Below are 22840 nucleotides of genomic sequence, written 5' to 3' on the forward strand. Positions count from 1 at the left end.
GGCGGGATTTGGCCGGGGTATATCGAGAGTCGGAAAACGCGATTGCGTGATTTATCGACGCGACTGCCGATTTAATTTAGAATTTAGATGAACGATTTTTTTTCTTTCTTTCAGGTCGAATTGTAGTATAATTTATTTATAAAAAATTTCAAAAACTATTAATATTGTATTATTTAAGATCGGTCTTAACATTTATAGTTAACTTGACTCGGCTGATCGATAATTGACAATAAAATGAAAAAAATTGTTTTTAATATTTCCTTTTTCTTTTTCATTTTCTATAAGAATTATTACAATTTATTTTATATATATAATTGATTAGTTTTAAGCTTTGCAGTTGGCAATTCATAAACTCAATCGACAGATTTTTTATAGTTAATCAGAGTGAAAAAAATTCTGGTAATTTACTTTATTATTGTAAAATATAAAATATACATATATCATATGATAAAAGTCTTTTAACGGTTGTGTACATACGTATGCATAAGTTATACTTTTATGTTATAGGGACAACATACACGAAACAATATTGCGCAATTGGAATATGATTAAAAGTCTAGAAAAAAAATATTCGATCTCTAAAAAAAAACGAATTTTTTATTATAAAATATTTTTATTTGAAACAGCTTTACAGAATTAAAAATTCTGTAAAGCTAGTTAATTCAAAAATATTTTCTAATAAAAAATGTTGGCCCATATTTTTAAATAATCACATTTATTGTTCTTTTAACTAATCATTTTTTAATAATTTTTTTATGATTTTTAATTCCGCCCCCTCCCCCCTCGAGTTGCACGGGTGGCGAGGCGCGCTCTTGCCCGAGCGGGGTATCAAAAACTACGCTTCAAAAAACCGTTGTGCACTGCGCGTTTGCGCGGATTGCTCGGTAGATGGCGACGTCAGTCGGCCGCTATATTGATCAAGTTAGGATTTCGTGAGACGCACGTTGATAAGATCTCGCGAAATTTTTCGATCGCACGCGATTTTCCTGCTGCGTGATCGCGTGCGTGCGCGTGTGCGTGTGTGATATCGCCTGACATCACTCGCGGTGTTCGCGGTGAAAAGCGAAATTCAGGTTTCCCCGCGCGCGCGTCGCCCCCGGCACACGATCGCGACGGCGGCGTCGCGTAAATCCTCCTCCCTCGCCCATGACGTCACTCGCGAATTACACAAGCGTCATCGCTCAGTCTGTTGTGGAAAATTTTACGGGACTCGCGGGGTTGGCGAGACGCGGCACCCTTTGAGCGAGACCGGCGTATGGTGTGCGGCCCTTTATCGGCAATACGGCGGCAGCGGCGACGAAGTGCATCGTAACCAAAAGTGAGCGCTTCTCTATCTCTCTTTCTTTCTCTCTCTCTCTCTCTCTCTCTCTCTCTCTTTCTCTCTCTCGTTCTTCTTTTTGTCGTTGTCTGTCGCTCTCTCTCTCTCACTCTCATCCACAATCATCATCACGATCATCAAAAGTCTTCATTCACTCCAGCCAGGCGCGAAACTACGAAGGGGAACTTCCTGGCCGAACCTGTCACGCGTCGTTGTTTATTGTCATATCGTCCGTCTCGCGCGACGTTGGCAGCGTCGTCGAAGCTTCGTGACAGCACCTCGACGTGACATGTTTTCTCGTGTGACACCTCGCACCTGCTTCCGCGTCGTTTCCTTTTAACCAGGAAGCTCCCTGACAGCTCCATCCGTGGAGCATTCGTGTATGTATGTGTGTCGTCTCCATGACTGCTGTCTCTCTCAGTCAAGATGTTTTCTATCTATAATTATATTGATCATAAATTTTTTTGCCACTCAATGAGATTATCTTCTTTGCACAATAAAGCTTGATGTTTTGTAAGTTGGTGATTTGTTCTATGTAAAAAAGTTTTAAATATTCTATTTCAAGTGATTAAAACGTCTTGTAGTGCTTGTAATTGGTATTAAGCAACCTAAACGTTACCTAAAGACAACTTTTTTTATGGAGAATGTTACATTGTAATAGTTTGCAATGTCAATGTCACATGTATTACGTTTGCATAACGTTAACTGTATTTTTCTTTCACAGTTTAAGTTTACAAGAGAGATTCTTCCTGCATCATCATCACAATGTCTATGCAACAGTTTTGTCTGCGGTGGAACAATCATCAGCCAAATTTCATCTCGGTTTTTTCAAATTTGTTGAACAATGAGACCTTGGTGGACGTCACTCTCGCAGCTGAGGGTAGGCAAATTCAGGCGCACAAGGTCGTGCTGTCTGCATGTAGCACATACTTTCAGTCGTTGTTCACGGTCAATCCCTGTCAGCATCCGATTGTCATACTCAAGGACATCAAGTTTTCCGACCTTAAGATTATGGTAGATTTTATGTATTATGGGGAAGTGAACATATCTCAAGACCAATTGCCATCCATCATAAAGGTAAAGTAAAATGTTTTGTGTATTATTTAAATAACCAATTGCTCCTACTCTTTGTGAATCTTGATGATTAACACTCTGTTTATTCAATAGACGGCAGAGAGCTTAAAGATAAAGGGACTCGCAGAAATGCATACAGCATCATTAACTAAATGGCCAAGTGGAAGCAGTGAAACAGGTGGAGGGGATCGCGGTGAATCCTGTTCGCCTAGCCCATCCCCGTTGTCTCCTTCTTTTCGCAGAAAAAGGTTAAGGAAATCTTCTACTGGCTCGACGTCTGGTTCTGGTGATAAGCCAGAGGAAATTAATGAAATCACCTTAGTGGCTACTAACATCGTCAAACCTGAACCCCTTATTGTGTCACAAGAAAGCGGAGAGAATTTGAGGCGACCAGTAAACACTAGCACAGAATCTCAAGGCAGTATTGATGAAGATCAAATATCAATTGTAAGTAAATATGACTTACTATTCTTGTGTTATGTAATTACAATGTTGTGTAAGAAAATATCAGAGAAAATATCTGAATATTTTTTGGCAGAATTTGAACCTAAGTCTTTCTCTTGTCAGGTAACCATTCTGTCATTAAAAATCGGTTTTTACTTTATCTGAATTTCTTGCACGGTCCTTTCTTTTTTCTTTTTAACAAAGAGGAAAAAGAGAAAAGATGTACCACGCAAGAAGTTGAGCTGAGAAGAACAGCTCTTAAATCACAACTGTCCTTTCTTGAACCTCTTTAGTGTTTTGCTTAAATATTAATATTTGTAGCTTTTATCCAACCATAATCTGTTAAATTCAGCAATTTTTAAAATTAAATAATATGTGCATTAATTAATTTATTTATAATATACATTAAATATTATATGTATATAAAACAATTAAAATAATTGGCTTAATGAACCTTGTTTGCCCGTTTGCATTATAAATAGGTTGTCCAGATAGATATTAAATGAATACTAGTACTAGCAGATAATGTTGTAAAGATGTAAAATAATGTTTCAATAACGATGTTTCTGCTTTTAGATGAGTAATATGGAAACTAGTTCTGCTAATACACCAGCCCAAAGTGATGGTTCTATTCAAGATGTAAGTCAACAATCGGCAGGAAACATTGGACAAAGTTCTGTTTCTTCGCAACCACCTGTTCATCAAGGTAAGATATTACTAAATATGCTTTATGCTGTTTCATACAAATTTCCATAAAAGATAAATCTAAAGGAGAGAGTCATATTTAGATTATAGCATTACTTATTACAATGTAAGTTATATATGCTGCTTATTACAAACACAGAAATATCAACATATATTAGGAATTAATATATAAATCTATAAATTTCAAATATAACATTTTTTATTTTGTAACTTTTTTTTATGCTGCACGTGTATAATTTTGTACATGACTATAAATTGAAGACTTCATATGTGGAAATAATTTTTTTGTATAGATATGTTTTGCGCTAAATATTTTACATGTTTTCTGCAGTTGTTTGTATTTTATTTTTATACAACGTTCTAATTTGCTTATTTAGAATGTGCTATTTACATTTATATTTGTAAATTGTAAAGATTAATTAAAAAAAAACTTTAATGCTTATGTGTATACTATACATATTCAAAGTTTATAATTGGTACGTACATGTTTTATAAATGAAGCAAGGCTATATATAAAAAATTAATCTAATAAATGTCAAATATAATTAATGTAATAAACAATTATTAATCATATGTGTGTATATATATATAAGTTAAAAAGAGTAGAGCTTTTTCTATTTTTATATTTTTTTAAGTATAACATTTATTTATAATTTTAAGGCCATTTATTTTATAAGATTTTTTATTTTAAATTTTAAGAGGAACAGCTACAGTCGTAAAGAATATATATATTTAAATTTTATTATTTAAGGATCATTTAACTTTTTATTTTTATAAAGATATAACTTAGATAAATATTTTATCTGTTATACAACAAATTAATTAATACAGCATTAGTAATCTGGCTGTATGCATAGGCGTATAGTATGGAAGTTTGAAGCTGCAGTTTTTAATTGGGTGGGAAATGTCATGCGTGAATGATTAGTTACATTATAAATTTAATAATATAGTTTCTCTCGTAGAGAGTAGATAGTACATTGTACATTTATGCAGAATGCTCCGACAACTTTGGCAAATTGCATGACACCTCCTCTTTAAGCAAATCTCTCCGACGATTGTTATTTGAATAATGCATACTGACTGTGGTGGGTATTTGAACTGCATGTTGATAAGCGAAAGTTACACACATTATATGCTGGCACAGATGCGTTTAAATGTATTGCACAAGAAGAATCAACAGACGTTTGACATGAAAATAGAGCGAAATTTCAGGAATTGAAATTCTATAATGCGAATGTGCAAAGAAAAGATTGTTTCTCTCATTCATGAAAAAATCATCATGGTACACAGATACATAGCACACAGTATATTATTTTTTTGGAGGACTAATATATCGGGCCTTTGACATTAATGAAGTTATGTATGTGTGCCTTATTTTGCCCTGTAAATGTAACAAATGCCGTACACATATTTTTATATTTCTGTATAAACAATGATGTGCTTAAAAATGTATCTGTGCCATGCTGCAACTCCATACTTAATACGCTCATATATCGTCTCTTCATAAGATTTTATTTTTAATACCTATCATCTTTCGCTTACTTAGCTTAGTATTGTTTTTATACATATCATAGAATAAATTTTATTTTTTCTTTTGATTAGATCATAATTTATGTATGCCTTGTTTTTATATGAACAGATATGCCGATATATGATTTTATTTTTTATTATTTATAGTTAAAGTTATACATTATTAATAGCGCAATATAATTGTGTAAATTGTGTAAAATTTGCATCTTTTGAATTGAAGTATTTGACATGATACATAGGTGAAATAAAATTTTTGTGTGGAAATACACTAATTATTTTATCGACGAATCGGACGATTCTGAAAACTTAGATCTCAATTTAAATCGGAATTAAAGATATTTCTTTGCTTACTGTTCATTTTGTAATGTTTTTATAATACTCGTATTATGATCATATTTCTCTCTCTCTCTCTCTCTCTCTCTCTCTCTCTCTCTCTCTCTCTCTCTCTCTCTCTCTTTCTTTCTCTAACTTAATCATTTATCTTTGCTGCAAACGCAAACTCGGTTAATAATTCCTGTGCTCTGACCAAAGATGAATCGGTCTGTTCTACAGGATTACAATGGACTATTATGGAGCACACATATCATCCGACACGTTTCGCTCTGTCCTCGTGTCAAACGAATCTGTCGATCCAAGCGTCGTCGGCGTTTACGACGCCCGAAATAACAGCATCCTCGACGATCAGCGATCAGTACTCTGGTACCAGCACGACTGGTTCCAGTTGCGCCTTGACGAACTATTCGAACTCTTCCCACGGGACGCTGCAGCACGCGTCATCAGGTGGCCCCTCGCCATCGACGCAGTGCCCCAGTAACTGCCAGAGCCCTTGTGCCAGCCCGCAGACTGCGATTAAGAGGAAACGCTCGACTAATCCGCAGGCAGACGAGAACTTTATACGCGCGCTCGATGCCGTGCGCTACGGTGGTATAGGGTTTTGCAAGGCTGCCAGAATGTTCGGCGTGAACAATCGAACGCTCTGGCTTGAATACAAGAAGCGCGGCTACCCGAATAATCGGCCCAGCCTCAAGTCCCGCGTTAAGCAAGAGGTCAATTCCTCGCCGCCGCCAGCACCTCCGGCACAGCCCATGAATTCGCAGAGTCCGACACCTATGGGTCCACCCACAACTCCGCACAGCACACACAACACACATAGCACGCACACTATGCTGACCAGCCACAGTCCCCACACGATGCTGAGTGGTTACATTGACAGGCATACGGACTATACGCTACCGAGCTCTACAATGCCGATCAATTTGCATGGCGTTAATTACAATACCATGTGAACTGTATCTTACCCGGAAAGTCGCTTGTATAGATGAGCTTAAGAAGTATTACTTCTTCTGTCGCTCTTTCCTGTCGCTCTTCTGCCCCTGGTGTACAACTGAACCCACCGCGATTATCTGTGTCAGAAATGAGGCGTTAGTAGCGAGACATTGAAAAGTCAAACGGTTCAATTTTTAGACATTTTTCTTCACCTAACTATACTCAGAGATTTAAATTTTTTAATAATTTTGAGAAATTAAAATATAATTTATATTATATAGGATTTATATATCAGATGTAAAAGTTTTTCTAGTGAAAAAGTTTATATAATATATATAATAAAATATAAATATATATAATTATATATAAAATATGCATAGAAAATATTATATTAAAAAATAATTAGAAAAATTTTGCATTGTTTTTCCTTATAAGAAGTAAATTATATTATACAATATTTTATATATAATTATATATTTTTTATTATTACCTCACTTTTTAGTTAAAAAGAAATATGAAAATTATACTTCTAATTATTTTTACTTCTTATTTTTCCTGTATATACGAACAGATTATAAGAGAAAGAAATCACAAACATATTTTATGTATATATATATATATATATATAATGTATATATTTATATTTAATTATATATAAACTTTCTTATAGATCATACATTTTTCTCTAGTTATAGACGATTTCAAAGATTTTAACTTTTCTTTATTGAATATCTCTCTTAAGAATAATAATTTACATTTTTTACGTTATAATAAGTTAAAAATATAAGTTTCTAGATTTTAAATTTAATTTTGTATAAAAATATCTTTGTGTGTCTTTCATCAAATATCTACAAATTCTTGTAAAAAAAGACGAATTAATACTTGTTTGACCGTCTGTAAGATAGAGGAAAGTGCTTAATTTCATACTCTGATATATTGATCATGTTTTGAAATTCATTGTTAGTACTGGCAGCGTAATGAAAATTGCTCCAATATTTGTTATAATACGCTGCGACAGCACTGCGAGGGAATGTTATAATTTTATTAAATTTTGCTTTTACTTCTTGCTGTTGCAGTTGAAAAAATGTCTCATTAAATGACAAAGTATAACATAATAAATAGCAGAATTAAGAAATAACAGTTGCCATTACTTTTTTGAAAAGTTACTTTTGCAAACCTGGCAAATAATATGTTTTATGAATACAGTTTTATGTAAATAATATATGTTACAAATAAAGTTTGAAGTACTCTTTATTATTTGAAATTAGTTTAACAGTTGTCATCTGAGACAAATTTAAATTAATTAGAAAAGAATGGCAATGTGTGAAAAAGAGAATAAGCTAATTTTGCAGACTAATGTACTTTAAAAATGAAATAATAGAAAGTACTTAATTCTTCGTTAGCGCTTCAAATATTGTTAAAAAAATATTGCTTTTTAAATATTTTTTATCCTTTACAATATATATATTAATTCTCTACATACGATATTACTGTTAAAAATTTTTTTACTGATTTACTAAAAAATATTTTGTAAGTGAAGAATCGATGTTTTATTTTTATCTTATTTTTCGACGATTATTCTTTTTAACGATAAATAGCATATTTCAATGTTCGATGCTACATACATTTCCATTTTCAATTATCTAAATAAAACTAAACTCACATATTAATAAAATTACTAATACATTTTTATATTAAATATAAAGATAAGATTATCTATGTCGGTCTGTACCGGATCTTGGTGCCTAATAATAATTTTTATATATGTGAGTTGTTATTATCTCCAGCTCATACAAATTGCCACAATTTTGTCAGTCTTGAAATACAGTCTTTATATGAAACTGGAATGTGAAATTTTAGAAATTACATTTATGAGTAATTTAATGATATTCTATATTCTTATATTTACATGTGGAAAATGAATATTACAAGTACTCACTCTAGAGAATTGATATTAAAATTTAAAATTATTTGGTTATTACGTATGAAATAACTTTCATATTCTATCAATGAGTTTTTAAATCGCCTTACGGTCTACATCAGGATCTTAGTAATGTTATTAAATTTAATTTTAATTTTTCTTAGCTTTTTTCTTAGCTTATTTTATATTCTATATTTTTTTTATAGTACATCGATTGTACACTTATGAAATAGGACGTTTGTATTAATGCTTGCACTATAATAATATTACGCTATCAGTACTGCCAGTGAGTAACAGAATACAACTTTGTATTTATATTAAATTATTTGAACTTGTCTTTTTTTTTTGTAAAATGTATATTCATTTTTGTATCTATCTCTTAATTTCTCTCGGTTTATAATTCGAGCTGAATATCTGTAATATATGATAAATAAGCAGATTTATAGCGACATGGCGTATCAACAACTTCTGATATTTATAGCAAATTATTATTTGTAGTTTTAGCTCTTCGTTATGGATTGTCAGACATTACGAATTATAAATAGAAGATTTTAGTATGTCTAGAAACGGTGCAATTTCATTGCTTCGATAATTTAGAATGTTACGGTAATGAAACTGTCTGCTATTATTGCACCGATTATGAGTACCAGAGTCAGTCAATAATTAATAGTAAAATTCGGATAATTTTTGACGTTGATTATTTTTTAACAATATTTTACAATATTTTACTTTTAATTTTGCGGTTGGTTTTTATCAATTATTTTAATTTAAACTATTTTTTACATTTATTTTAAAATTACTACCGTTAAGACAATGCTTATTAAGTTTGTCAAAATCTGTATCAAGATCTTTAGCCATATATTTTTTCATATTAACTGTTATATATTATATTGATACTTTTATAACAAACTTTTACTTATTTAATTTCTTTAAATTATAAAATCAGACGAAAGATTTTTTTTTTTTTTTTGGTGCATTATCATTAATAAAATTGTTGATACAATATGCGCCGTTCAATGCACTGTTACTGCATCACTACTAATTATTTTATTCAAAATACAACGTCAGAAATAACATTACCATTAATTATTGACTAATTATTGTGGTTTATCGTATTAATATTTGTAAATAGTAAATAGTAAATTACGAAGCATATAATTAAAAATTGTGTTATCTGTATTTGCACGTGTGTGTTGCTATAGATCATTGAAGTAACGATCTACGATGTACACACGGAGATAATTTATCAATACATGTATTACAATTATACATATATACATATAATATATATTGTTGCTATGTTGATAAATATATGAGAAACATAATAGATTTTTTATAAGTTTTTATACCTGGAAGCTTGTTTAATTTTTTATGTTATATACAAGAAATTGAGATATATTATGTTATGCATTATAATAGAATATTATTTTAATACATTATTACTTTTTCCAGGTATTTACATTTATTTATCTGTTTTTTTTGTTAATATAAACGGAAAATTACGTTGATGAAAACGTATGTTGAATAATGATACGAACAAATGCACCTTATATATTTGATATATTAAATATATCGAATCAAATCAAACTTCGTGAAAATAGTTTTATTATTTCCAAACAAAATGTAAATTTAATGTGAGATATTGTCAGTTTTAGGAGAAGTGTACTCGTATATGAAGAATGTCAATGAATGTATATGTATATATATATATATATATATATATATATATATATATATATATACACATATAATTTCTCTATAGCATCTGTTTTTCTATTATGTTTAATCATAATAATGATTAGTCTAATTCTTTCCCCAATGTATAAAATATGAGAGAGAGATGATGCAAAAACAAATATGATTTTTTAACATTAATTGTAAAATAAATATAGGAGACACACACACACACACACACACACACACACACACACTTTATGAAGATTAACCAATGATGTATCTAATTTAGCTTTTTGCAGGAACAAACAACTCTTTTGTTGTATTATTCGTTATAATACTATTTGTTAAATATATTGAATAATTGGGAATAGCAAAGTAATGCATGTATTGAGCACAAAAGAATTCGAACGTTTAAAATAACTTGAAAGATATTTTGAAATTGTATCTTCTACTCCTTATTTGTTTCTGTAAACTGCAAATTTTTGATTAATGTGGAATGAAGACAAAGCTGTTTCGTGCGAAGATTAAAAAATGTATTGAATGATTTGACTTAAATAGAAATTAGTTTTTAATATATAGTAAAATTAGCTGTTAATTGCACCGTTAAGAAGCATTTATACCCCTTATATAAACAACTGAAAAATAATTCAGAAGGAATAAAAATTATTCTAACAATTTGCAACAGAATGAGAATCCTACTTTTACTTCTCTTCAATGTTTTACAACTTCCTTTTTTTATTAATTATTCAAGCAAATAATAAATTTTACATTACAATTATCGTTGCAAATTATCAATTATTTGCGAAAATAGTTATTTAAAAAAAATCGTGATATTAAAAATTGTTGATCTAATTATTATACAATATTTATCTGTAAGTAATTGTTGAACAATTGGTTTACATAATTATTAATCTTTTTGTGTTGCTATGTATATTCTTATAATATTTAGGTGTAGTAAATAATTTTCGATACAAGACATCAATTTTTGTTGTAAACTAAAGCCTAATTTACTTTGCAATTATAAATGGTGATGTATTATTTTTTCTTGCCATGGTTAAGATTTTATTTATTTATTATTATAGTTCTTCATTGCAAGCAGACGCAAGTAACGAAGAGGACTCGGCTACTTATAAGACAGCCACGAGTGAAGAAGGAGCCGAGTCATTTATCACCGGATGGCGAAACGGGCTCTTTTTCGCCGCACATTGTCTCGACCTCCGTTCATCTCCCCACGCCAACGCTGAACCTTCCCCAAACGTCGAGGAGTTTTGAAGAGTCGCGTATATCGCCACCACCGCACACGATGCTGGTCAGTCAACCTAATCTGCTGACGGTGACGACGTCATCCAACTTGCTGACGGTGCCTCAGCCATCCTACCTAATGAAGCAACACTCGCATCCACTGCTGTCCAGCCAGCAACCGAGTACATCCGGAACGTACTGGATACATCGGCAGCACTCGCATCCTGAACTACCTGGTAGGACCACTAGTCCTTCGATAGTGATCGAGCCGGCGCCCGTCCTTAAGACAGAAGAAGAGGGATGCGAGGAGACTACAGCTACACCAACTACCGCCTCCGAACTGGGATCTAGCGGTGGCGGTGGTGGTGGCGGTGGTGGTGGTGGTGGTGGTGGTGGTGGTGGTGGTGGCGGCGGTGGCGGTGGCGGCACTTCCGGCGGACTGAGGGTGAAAACAACGGAGTTGCGACGGGCTTCCTCATCGCCACAGGTAAATATCGGACATGCATTTGCACAGTCAACGAGTGACAAACATTGGCGAGTGAAGAAATTCATCAAAATTATTATTGAACCACTAATACGATAATCATCATCTCCAAATGTGCAAAGATTAAGTATGATTGTTAATAGATTAAATTTATAGTATGAAATTTTGGAGTGACATAGTAAATATGAATTTATAGAAGAAAGTTGACAATACCGATGACACACTTTATTATTGAATAATATTAAGCAAACATTTACTTCGATGGAAAACGCTTTTTATCAATTTATCAAAAACATCTAGCAGAGATCATGTTTCTGTTAGTATTAACAAAATATAGTTTGGTTTTCAAGTAATAAAAGGATGTCGTTTTAGAAGGCCTGTATCGATATCGACTTTATCTACACTATGTCAAAATATTAAGCATGAAATGTTAATGTTTGAAGAATTTAATTGTCTGATAAATTAGCAGATTGTAGGACATTGACGCAGAATTTATTTCTTCTTCTTCTTCTTTATTTCTTCCAATTTATTCTTAAAATTACTATGAATTTTATTAAAGAAATTAAATCAATATATCTACTTACACAGACGAGCAGTAACAGAGAACCTCGTGAAAGTACGGGGGATCAACGACTAGGTCACTGTCCAGTGTTGCGCCAGGGTCCTGCCTTAGGCTGCAATCACTGCTGGAACACGATAGACGCCCACGGCAGGATACTCCGTAGGAAGACCAAGTATCATTGTCCTGAATGCCAGATCAATTTGTGCATCGTGCCCTGCTTTCAGGAGTATCATGAGCAGCGGCGCGAGATGTATTCCAAACTCAAGCCCTTACCAAAAACTAGTTCCGTTTAATCTCCCTTTTTCCTCCCCGATGTACTTTGTTTTGTAATTGTTACTTATCGGATTACGTGTTAAAGCACGCGCTTTAAATGTGTGAAGGTTCAATCAAGGTGACGAAGTAACGAACCTGTTGTTAGCGTGTGACATTATTTTTCTCTTGTGCGACGATGAATGTGAGTCATCAGATTGATATCGTTTACCAAGACTTCATGACTTGATATATTTTTGTAACACATTTACAACATCTATGTAACTGTTGAAGTAGGTTGAAATTATTGCAATCTCGCGATTTAATGATACAAATGTTTATAATTGTGTGTATTCTTTCTCCTTCCTGTTTAGTCCTTTAGTAATTTTTACGTAGTCATATTTTTTAGTTAAATATAACTCAAGATACTTTTAGTTTTTATCAAAAGCAAGGACTCTAATTTAGAATTAGCATATTAAAAATTTTACTTTAACATAAGTACAGAGAGATTAATATATTATTTTTTACACAATTTTATAAAATTGACAAAAAATTACGTACCGAGATTGGATGTAAGATTACCTTTTACTTTGGAAAATATGTAAATAATTATTACAAAGCGCAGCACTTATTATTATTACTATTATTATTGTTATTATTTATGTTCTATAGTGCACACTCATTCATGCACATAGGTATATAAATATCTTCTATAAAAAACTTATAAATTTAGATAATATCGAAAATAACTTATATTAAAATTTTCTTTAAAGTATTTAAATTATTTTTGTATCAATAGATCAAATTTTCGATTGTTCATATTAGTGTGTGTTAGATAATAAAAATCGCAATCCATCTGAAGTGATAAATGATATTATTTAAATTAATAAATATTATTTTTTATATAGGACGTTTCCCGTAATGTGCGGATATAATTTCAGAGATGATTCAGCACATAAATGTAAAAAAGTGTACATGTATATTTTTGTTTTATTTAAGTTTGCTTACAAATTACATATATTTTGTGTTAAGTGTTGCTTTTTTCTAAATTTGTTTTTTTAAGTTAATTATTTTAAATTTTAAAAAGTTTGAGACGTGTTATTATTGATTTATTCAAAAATAAGCACCAAATTCGTTAAAAGATAAAACGACTATAACTCGAACCAATTTATACGAATCAATGTTTTTACCTGCTGAATTGTTTTTTTCTGAAATATTCTTATATGTGCATATACGTAAACGTAATGTATTGTGTATTATATTTTATTGCAAGTGTATATTCTATCTTTCCGCGTATTAGCATGAATTTTAATGTTAACGTATTTGACGTTAATTATTTTTTCTAAATATTTTCCATCTTTCGTCCAATCACGTTACACCGCATGATCTCAAAATAGAACCCTCTCGCACTATGTCGTTTTTTTTCTTTAACTCCCTCTTGTGTGACTACATCGGGATAATAATTTCTCTCGACGACACACAGACACTAATTTTGGAGACAATGAATTGCGAGATGGAATTGTAAATAAAAAAAAGAAACGAAAGGTAGAGCCGGCTGGAAACCGATGCGACAACCGCTAAAACGAGAGCTTTAGCACACGTGCAACGATCGAAATTCGGTGTACTTTTATAAATCACTTCCTACCATTCGCAGGGCCACCCCTATCGCCACCTGTAACGACATCCCACCATTAATGTGTCCGTGTAAATTTGTCGCTGCTCGTTCTACGAGCAATCGAACGCGGGACGCGTCTCTTTCCCGAACACATACGAATTTTAGGATTCAAAAAAAGAATAGTACAAGCGAGATTTATGCAATCTATCTATCTATATATACAATATATATATTCAAGATTTTCTATTTAACGTATATGTAACAAAAAGTTTTAAAATCAAAGTTGTGCTATGATTTTCACATAAAAGTAGCATGCACTTGTTACATATTCAGTATGACAAACTTTTAAATAGAGAATTAAACAAATTTTGAAATAATTATTAATAATTTATATTTCAAATTGAATTTATTTAATTTTGACGAATATTAAAAATTTTATCCTGACAAAATTGCGTTATGGCGAATTAACGCAAATATTGTAAAATTGTCAATTTATAATGCTATTGTTGCATTGTTTCCACAATTTGCCTATCAGTACTATTTTTGTTTGTAAGAAACTACAAGTAATATATCTTGTTTAAGGACATACGTTTGTAAGATAAATAAAAAACGCTTTTTTTGTGCTAATTTTTTCTCAAAGTTTAGGCTGTAAATTTATAATAATTGCCATTAATAAAAGATATTAATTTTATGTACCGTATCGGAAACTTGTTTTTCTAATTTCTCTTTAGCAATTTGCAAATAAAATAAAATGTTCTATTGAACATTTCTATTGAAGCACAGATTCGATTTCGACGTGAATTTTGGTGGTACATTTCTATCGAGTATCTCCGCTTGTACTAACTTTTTTTCTCTCCTTATTTCCCGGGCCAATTTTCGCCTGAAATTCACGTACTATTTGTCACCCGATCCCAGACTCCGAGCACTTTCTTTTTTTTTTTTTTTTTTTATGTGTGTGTCTCGTGCATTTATCGCGGAAGAGTGTCAGAAGTGCCGACACGTGTCGCGAACAACGGGATGGCTGTAGAAGTGACCGTGTAAAAGATTTTTCTCCACGGGGGAGAGAAAAGTCGTGGTGATGGATTAGGCCGGATTCGCTTTGGCCGTTTCGATAAATCACGATTTGCGAAACGGACAAGCGAGGATCTCTGCCGCAACCTGCGCATTTTCCCCTGACACCTCCTTGCGAACGGCAACGTTCGCGCACTTTGTATATGTAAAGATATTGAAGATGTAGAAATACGTGCAATATATTTTTCTTGGTATTACAGATGTATTATATGCGCAAAATGTTATACCGAATAATCATATTTTATGTAAATCTAGCCCGAGAGATTCGTAAATTAAAATAAAATAATGTGAGATTACAACAGCGACGCCCGGATTAATTGTCTCCCGCATTAGATGATTCCAAACACATCAGTCCGATGCAAAGTATCCTGTCCCGTAATTTGCGATGTATTATCGCGCGTTTCCGATATCAACGTTTAATAGATTACTTGACCTATCCGATTGAAAAAGAAAAAAAAAAACGACTACCCAAACAAATTGCTATCATTTCGCGTTCTCTCAAAAATTGTTATCAAAGTGTACTTTTCCCGTCATAGTTTTTTTTCTCCCACGTCGAAGATACGCAAGCGGTTCAACTCGGGCGAGAGAGGTCGCAGATGGTAAAGAAAGAGGTCTAAAGAATCACGTGGCTACAACATAGATAAAGGCCAAAATGTAGATTATATAAAAATATAAGTAAAATATAAGATTGAACGACACGGAACGATGGACAATTGCTGAAACTGAACAGTTGGTTTTTTTTTAAATTAATGAATGAACAGAACGAAGGAGAATCGATGATGAGCCACAGGCTGCGTTGTCGTGACGAAAGAATAATATTAATTAGAGGCTCCGTCCACTTTCGCCTCCCCTCATGACGGAAGGAGACGTTGCGTGCCCGGTGGCTCCTTACCGCCGCTGAATCCTCGAGCAAATCGTTACTCGAAATAAATCTGCGAGGGTCGACTTTTTCCTTGGGTCGGTCGTCGCCGCCGGCGGCCGCCGTCCGCGGCGATATGGGGTCAGCCGTTTCTTCTACGCGCAAGCTGACGCCATCGCCACCGTCGTAACGGCAGTAACCCCTCGTCGCATAACGCGCGAGACGGAAGAGCCGTCATCTTGGATCCCCCAAAAGCCGCGGCGATATTGTACGCGCAGCCGGTGCCCCGTCGACAGCTGGACCCCTTGTCTCTCTCTCTCTCTCTCTCTCTCTCTCTCTCTCTCTCTCTCTCTCTCTGTTTCTCTCGACGGAAACGAAAAGTCACCGCGCGGATTAATCGCCGGCGAAAGACCCCTCCCGATACACGGACGCGGCTCGTGGGAGGTCAATCTTGTTAGGGTGAAAGAGAAAGAAAGCGCGGATACGGCGATCCGCGATAGAGCCGACGGCAGCTACGCGTATTGCTGCACGCGTCCTTCGCGCGCCGCCGATGCCACCCCGACGCGTTCCCCGGCGGCAGGACGCTTTAAAGCGGACGTTCTGATTCTCATTATTATCGTCATGGTATTGATTGACGCATCGCGAGCTCCTCGCAAATGCCTTCCGAACGGACCGATAACAAATTATAAAATAAAATTGTAGGAAAAGCAACCCCTGAGTCTACTTGAGCTTTATCGTAGCTTCTAATTGACGTTCTTTCTTGTTTTATACGCATCCGCAGCTTATGTTGTGGCTCTATGTCGCGATTGTTAATTTACTTTGCAGCTTTCCCTGCATTTGTTGCTGCGCGTAAAGGTATAACGAGTTATTAATAAATTACTTCCACTTTGCATACTCGAGTAACATACTTGTTACTTGATAGGGTCAGCATGACGTCAACTTGAACTAAAACTTCACGAAGGTTTCGTCAAATTTTAGTTAGGTTAATATCATCTTGACCTTATCAATCATGGTTACTTGGGTAGATTTAATCTTATTTACATTGAAGGGAAATGATGTTAGTGCATCGCATATTGTCAAAAGTATAATGATCGAAAATGAATACTTACAGATTAATAGGGTTGTTAAAAATAAACAAATGCTATTGAATTTGTTTGCCATGAAATGATAATCGAAATGTTAATGCGAACTTATGAATTTGACAGAAATTCGTAAAGGAGCATTTTGGATTTTTTAATTACACCTCTGCAAACTTTACAATACAATTATAATTAAATTATTAAAAATGCATTACGATAACACGTACGCAAAAATAATTAAGGTTTTGACAAATGGAGTAAGAAAGCATAGATATTGTCAAACTTAATTTGTACAGTAAAACACTTATTGAAATAAACGATAAAATAACAGTATTTAATTTTCTAACGGCCAGAGTTATATACATTAAAATGTTCATTTTCCACACGTAAATATATAAATATATAAATGTATCAGCAAATTCTTGAGATTTTAAGTATAATTTAATTGTACTTAAAAATTAACAATAGAAGTGTGTGTTAATCATTGAAATGTATTACCAAAGAGTCTGTTAAAAAAATTCAAATAGATGTCGATAGATTCCTTATTCACAAGATATTTTTAAGTTAATCGATTAAAAATATTGTTTTAATGGTAGAGAGATGATGCGGCTTCTAGAGGATTAACAAAATATGATATTTCAAATTGATACGAACTCAAACTTTGCTAAGCATTAACAGGAATTTAAGCAAGAAAAATATTACCAAAAAAGATCGCTCGAATCTTCAAAATTTTACACATTCGAAATTTCAGGTAGAACGCAGAAGTCACTTCTTCACTTGATCACTTGATGATATTATGATGATGTCATAAGAGTATATCTCTTTTATATATTTACAAATGACAAATAAAGGCATGGTGACTTTATGATATTATTATGACTCTGTATTCTATCTAGGTGATACAGCATCAGAGAAACCTGACTCTTACGTACAATATTTATAACAAATTGAAAAGTTTTGAACAACAGTTAAAAAGTACGCGCGAAAATTAGTTTAATGTCTTTTTAAGTCATATTTAATTCTCCCTATTCTCTCTCCATCCCTCTCTCACTCTTTATGCATAATCGCATTATGCTAGCATAGGGTCCACGTTCCGATCTCCCTTCTTCTCATCCCGTCCATCGTTTTGTTCCTCCTGTGTATGGACGCAGGGCGGAAACCCGTGGCGATATCGTCGCATTGTGATGCAATGCACCGTAGAAAAAGGAGCAAGCTGCAATTTCAAAAGCGTCAGACAAAAACAAACATCGCGATGTTGGCGTGTCAAGCAGAAATAGCTTGTTCTGAGGTGAAAATTATATAATATAATACTATTTGACTAATTAAAAGAGATTATTTGACAAATAAGAGAATTTGATAAAGTTATTAGTAATTTGTTGAAGTTAAGAACTTTTATTTGACAATTTATTTGTAGGTATAAATTGTATATTGTATATACGCAAGAGAGGCATTCTCTGTGACAGTTATATTAATAATAGTAATTAACAAGTGGATTCAAAGGCTGAACGACAGCGTCAGAAGAAATATTATGCGCTAAAGACTCTCACTTACAAGAGAATACAAAATGCTGCAATTCTTCACGAAAGCTTTTTACTCGATAGACTCGAAAAGAGTTTTATAAAAACGATTGTAAGACATATTACAAGTGTATCATCTAAACACTAAATACATAATTATGTTGTCGATAATTTTAAATATCTAACACATCTAGTTTCTTAAGATTGCTGAAACCGAAGTAAATAAAATATAAATTGTAATATAATTAACTAAAATAATATATTTTTGCTGATATAAAAAAATGTAAGAAATATAAATCGAGAGCAATATTAATGCTAAATTAGAATTACAATATATTAAAAGTAAAGCTTCCTGTTGTAAATACTTTAAAATATACGATGTATTTTTATTGAATATTTAATGAATAAATTCGCATGGACATTTAACAAAAGCAAAATCTTTTTTATAATCGCAGTATATAAGAAATTTGTTTTAATTTACTATTACATCTTAATTTAATAACAGTTAAAATGTCTTGTAGAAACAATACGCTTTTATAAATAATTCAAAAAAATCACATTTCTCTGTTTAATAAGAAAATTAAAGAAGATAAAATTTGACAGTAAGTTTTTTAATTAAAATCAATTGTTTATGAATTATACAAAGTTTGAGCAATATCAATATTATTAAAATTATGATACAAAGCTATTTCTATTATTATTAATGAATAGTATTTATATCAATATATATACTATTTATTAATAATAATAGAAATAGCTTTGCATCATAATTTTTTAATATTGTTCTGATTGCGCATTTTTGATGCTGTACTACTGATTTTTTTAAATAATTACCTTCAAGACAGGTGCCAAACACAGTGACGATCATGCTTACTCACCCGAAATGTAACAACAATGCAAGAATAAAATATCTAAACCAATAAAAATAAATACACACTACTGCGATATCCGCTTGGATAAAGGACAAAACCTGATGAGGGTATACTAGCTAAGGTGGAAGCGTAGAACGAATCGTAGTCGAGGACGAGGTCATGAATAAATGTTATTCCTAATAAAGGACACTTAATTTACGCGAAACATTAACATTGAATGAACTTTATCTGCATTCGGAAGTTCGGGCCAAGTTGGCGTTTAAGTAAGATAAGGTTTAAGGTTATTGTTCGCGAAGAACGGTAAAAGAGGCTCCTCGCGACGGCGAAGCCATGCGAGTCCTCACAGCCCCGCCCTCGGTGCCTTTGATATTCCACCCCCGATCAGCTGACATGCGCGCTAGGAATATTTGATAAGGGTGCTCAACCGTCCGCCCGCTCGCTCGCTCGCTCGCTCGCCCACAACGATCGCGCCGTGCATGCATATGCATGCGATCGATAGGGGATATATTTTCGGATCGAAGGTGTTTCATTACAGGGTTGTAATAAACGTATCACTGTCCACGCAATGTTTGCAAAAGCAGTCGGACGCTCTTTAAAGTGGATAACGATATTGAATCTAATCTTCATTTAACGTCTAAAATTGAAGAGCGGTATACACGTAGTGTACGATTGTTTTGCGAAATAAATTTATCTTCAATAAAAAAGAAAAAGGAGAATTTGAAACCGAACACCTTTCTATTTTTCATTTCGTTGAGTTTACACTTTTTATCTTTCCTAACAAATTGCAAGAATCCACAATTATTATTTGACGTTTAATGTATAATTGAATTAATATACGTAATAACAAAAATTAATATCACAATAATTAAATGTGATTATTCATTAACGGTGATAATCGACTTACTTAAGAAAGGATATATGTTCTCTTAACTTCCTTTTACTCTTCGTTAGTTTTAATTCTGATTTATTTTACATCCGCTTATACGCGGACTAAAGTTATTCCGGCAGTGAAAAGGCAAGCGCAGAAACGGCTGAGGAGGTATATACTGATCGAGATGTAATTACACGTCGATTATATACGTGAGAATTCTTTTGTGCTCCCTTTCCTTAACACGGCGTAAAAACGGATGTCGGGGACACACTAGTGCGCGTTAATGTTTCGCGACGAAATTGCGGATGCGATAAGTCATGCGGCAATATCTCGGCAGGTCAATAAATCAATTGCCCGTAGCTCTCTTCGAACGGGACATTAGGAATCTGTAAAGCACCGTGTGGACACAGCTGACAAGTCGCGGCGATTACCCTCGGCGCAGTACTAACGCGCTATTACACAGTTTTAATATTGACATTACTATCGATTAGCTCTGTAGACCACGGCCTGGTTCGTCAAATCGTACGTCCGAATGCACGTGCCTGTGTGTCTCCGTCATGAATCTCCGACCGGGGCAAGATTAATGTTGAGACAAACATCGAGGCACGCTAAACGAATGAGTCGGACGCGCAGTTAGAAAGGACAATATAAGAAATTCTGTAATTCTGATGTTTTTTAACCAATATTTAGCGCCATGTAAATTATGCTTTTATTTAATTGTTTTTTTTGTTATTTAAATGCAGTTTTATTTTTACAAAACACATAATATATATAAATTCACTACTTTATAAAAAAAAATATATATATTTTTTTTTTGTGTAAAATATGTAAAATTTGACGTAATATTTCATCAGCGTTCAATAGCTTCTTAATTTTTTATTCTCAACATAAGATTTGGGATAAAAAATAATATGATATTTGCGCAATTAAATTCTTGCGTATTGCACCCTTTGTTTTGTACAGTGGAAGATCGAAAACCACATGTGACGATAGATTCTCGTATGGGTTTAGATTTTTTGCCAGTTAACATATCGTCAGGTGCTTTGGCTTTTTGTGTGTGCCCATCTTGTAATAGGCACATCGAAAAGTCTACTGGAAACACATTTGTGTGACCGAATGTATTGTTATTGGAATGCGATTTATAGATGTGCGGCTAGCACATCGTAGACATTAGAGACATCACCCTTTCCTTTCCCGTTCGAGGAGGAGAGAGAACACACCGGCCGTTATAACGCATCGTCGAGTCCATAGAAATAAATCCTACTCTCACGGATTCTATACAATACGTATGATGCGCTCTTCGCACGAGTGATCCACCATTACTACCATTCATGCAGGAAGCCTCTCTGTGTTTGACCACAAACTGTTTTAATCCCACTGTTATTCCTATTTGCGTTTTCAAATCGTTGAGCAGTCGTATGCGTCCGAACGTGAAAACGCCCGTTTGTTATGTGTATTTATGCCCGTAAGTGGCAATTGGCCGATCAATTGGCCGGGAAAGCTTTTTAAATTGCCGAAACGTACTGGCAAACTGCCGAGAATTTGTATTTTATAGATACACGCCCTCGCTGAATCTCGAATCGATGCGCGCGTTTCGTGTCTTGCGTTCGCTGATTAGCTCCGATTAAATTGAAGCCAGTCCTGTATTTATTTTTGTTAATAACTACGTGGATATATGATCAAATGACAAAATTGCTACACATTATTTTACATTTTCGTTCACGTTGTTAATGGTATAATTATAATAACGTAAAGTTTTCTTTGGTAATGTATAAAAGAATATGAATAATATAAAAGTCAGTTTATCGTTAGAAATAAATTTAATAAACTTGAAATAAATTAAGGACAAGCAAAAAAAAGGTGTGATTTCTTAAAAGGACGACAAAGACGAGCAAGAAAGATGTAATTTCTTAAAACATAAATTGATTTCTATTAATTTAATAAATAAACTAAACATTTTAATTTACTTAGTCTTCAACAATCAATAATAAACGTTTAAATTAAATAAATAAACATAAGACACACGTTAACGTTGACAAAAATAATAAATAAATAAATCGATAGATTGAGCGATCACAAATTACAAAAGATTACATCAAAACTTGACGCATCGTTTTGAAAAGAATATATAATGTAAGACTATAATATAAAATGTGTATATGAATTAAATCGTTAATTTGTTGAGTTATAATAATGATCTTCATTTAAGTAAATAAATAAATCGAGATACATAACTGATTCTGATTGTCACACGAGCGACACGAGTAACAAATAATAATAATTTAATTTAATATAATAATTTTATTTATTTCTTATATTTAAATATCTAAACGTTTTTTCTAATTTACTGAACAATATTCTAAACTTAACAATAAGATTTTATTTTGTAAATTCTTTGTTCACTTTGGTATCATTTTCTTCTTCGCAGAAATTACATATTTAGACATTATTTAATTAAAATTATATTTGTTTAATGAAACAAAT

At 33.0% G+C, this 22840-nt stretch overlaps 1 protein-coding gene and 1 long non-coding RNA gene across 3 annotated transcripts; one reads left to right on the plus strand and one right to left on the minus strand.

The window, feature by feature from the left end:
- Positions 1-708: 708 nt before the first annotated feature.
- LOC105829432 (longitudinals lacking protein, isoforms H/M/V) lies at positions 709-15436 on the plus strand. Of its 2 annotated transcripts, XM_036283464.1 has the most exons (6): positions 720-1318; positions 2043-2395; positions 2486-2839; positions 3413-3542; positions 11018-11664; positions 12250-15436. In XM_036283464.1, the coding sequence occupies exons 2-6, from the start codon at positions 2084-2086 to the stop codon at positions 12514-12516; spliced, it is 1710 nt and encodes a 569-aa protein (XP_036139357.1). In that variant the 5' UTR covers positions 720-1318; positions 2043-2083; the 3' UTR covers positions 12517-15436. The 2 variants fall into 2 exon arrangements, with proteins under 2 accessions (XP_036139358.1, XP_036139357.1); XM_036283465.1 differs by lacking the exons at positions 11018-11664; positions 12250-15436 and adding an exon at positions 5624-6697 and having other exon boundaries at positions 709-1318.
- Positions 15018-22082, minus strand: LOC118644605. Its single transcript, XR_004962380.1, has 2 exons — positions 19448-22082; positions 15018-18309 (listed from the first exon to the last, which is right to left on the minus strand). It is a non-coding gene; the product is annotated as an uncharacterized LOC118644605 (long non-coding RNA).
- Between the last annotated feature and the right edge of the window lie 758 nt (positions 22083-22840).

The sequence above is a fragment of the Monomorium pharaonis genome, chromosome 2, assembly GCF_013373865.1.
Source record: "Monomorium pharaonis isolate MP-MQ-018 chromosome 2, ASM1337386v2, whole genome shotgun sequence".
NCBI classification, from domain to species: Eukaryota; Metazoa; Arthropoda; class Insecta; order Hymenoptera; family Formicidae; genus Monomorium; species Monomorium pharaonis.

What these genes read in the sequence shown, in the direction of transcription:
- LOC105829432 (XM_036283464.1), top strand. Translation starts at nt 2,084, where the DNA reads ATGTCTATGCAACAGTTTTGTCTGCGGTGGAACAATCATCAGCCAAAT. An exon ending in AATTGCCATCCATCATAAAG is followed by an intron (nt 2,396 to 2,485) that starts GTAAAGTAAAAT and finishes TTTATTCAATAG; the next exon opens with ACGGCAGAGAGCTTAAAGAT. An exon ending in GGGCTTCCTCATCGCCACAG is followed by an intron (nt 11,665 to 12,249) that starts GTAAATATCGGA and finishes CTACTTACACAG; the next exon opens with ACGAGCAGTAACAGAGAACC.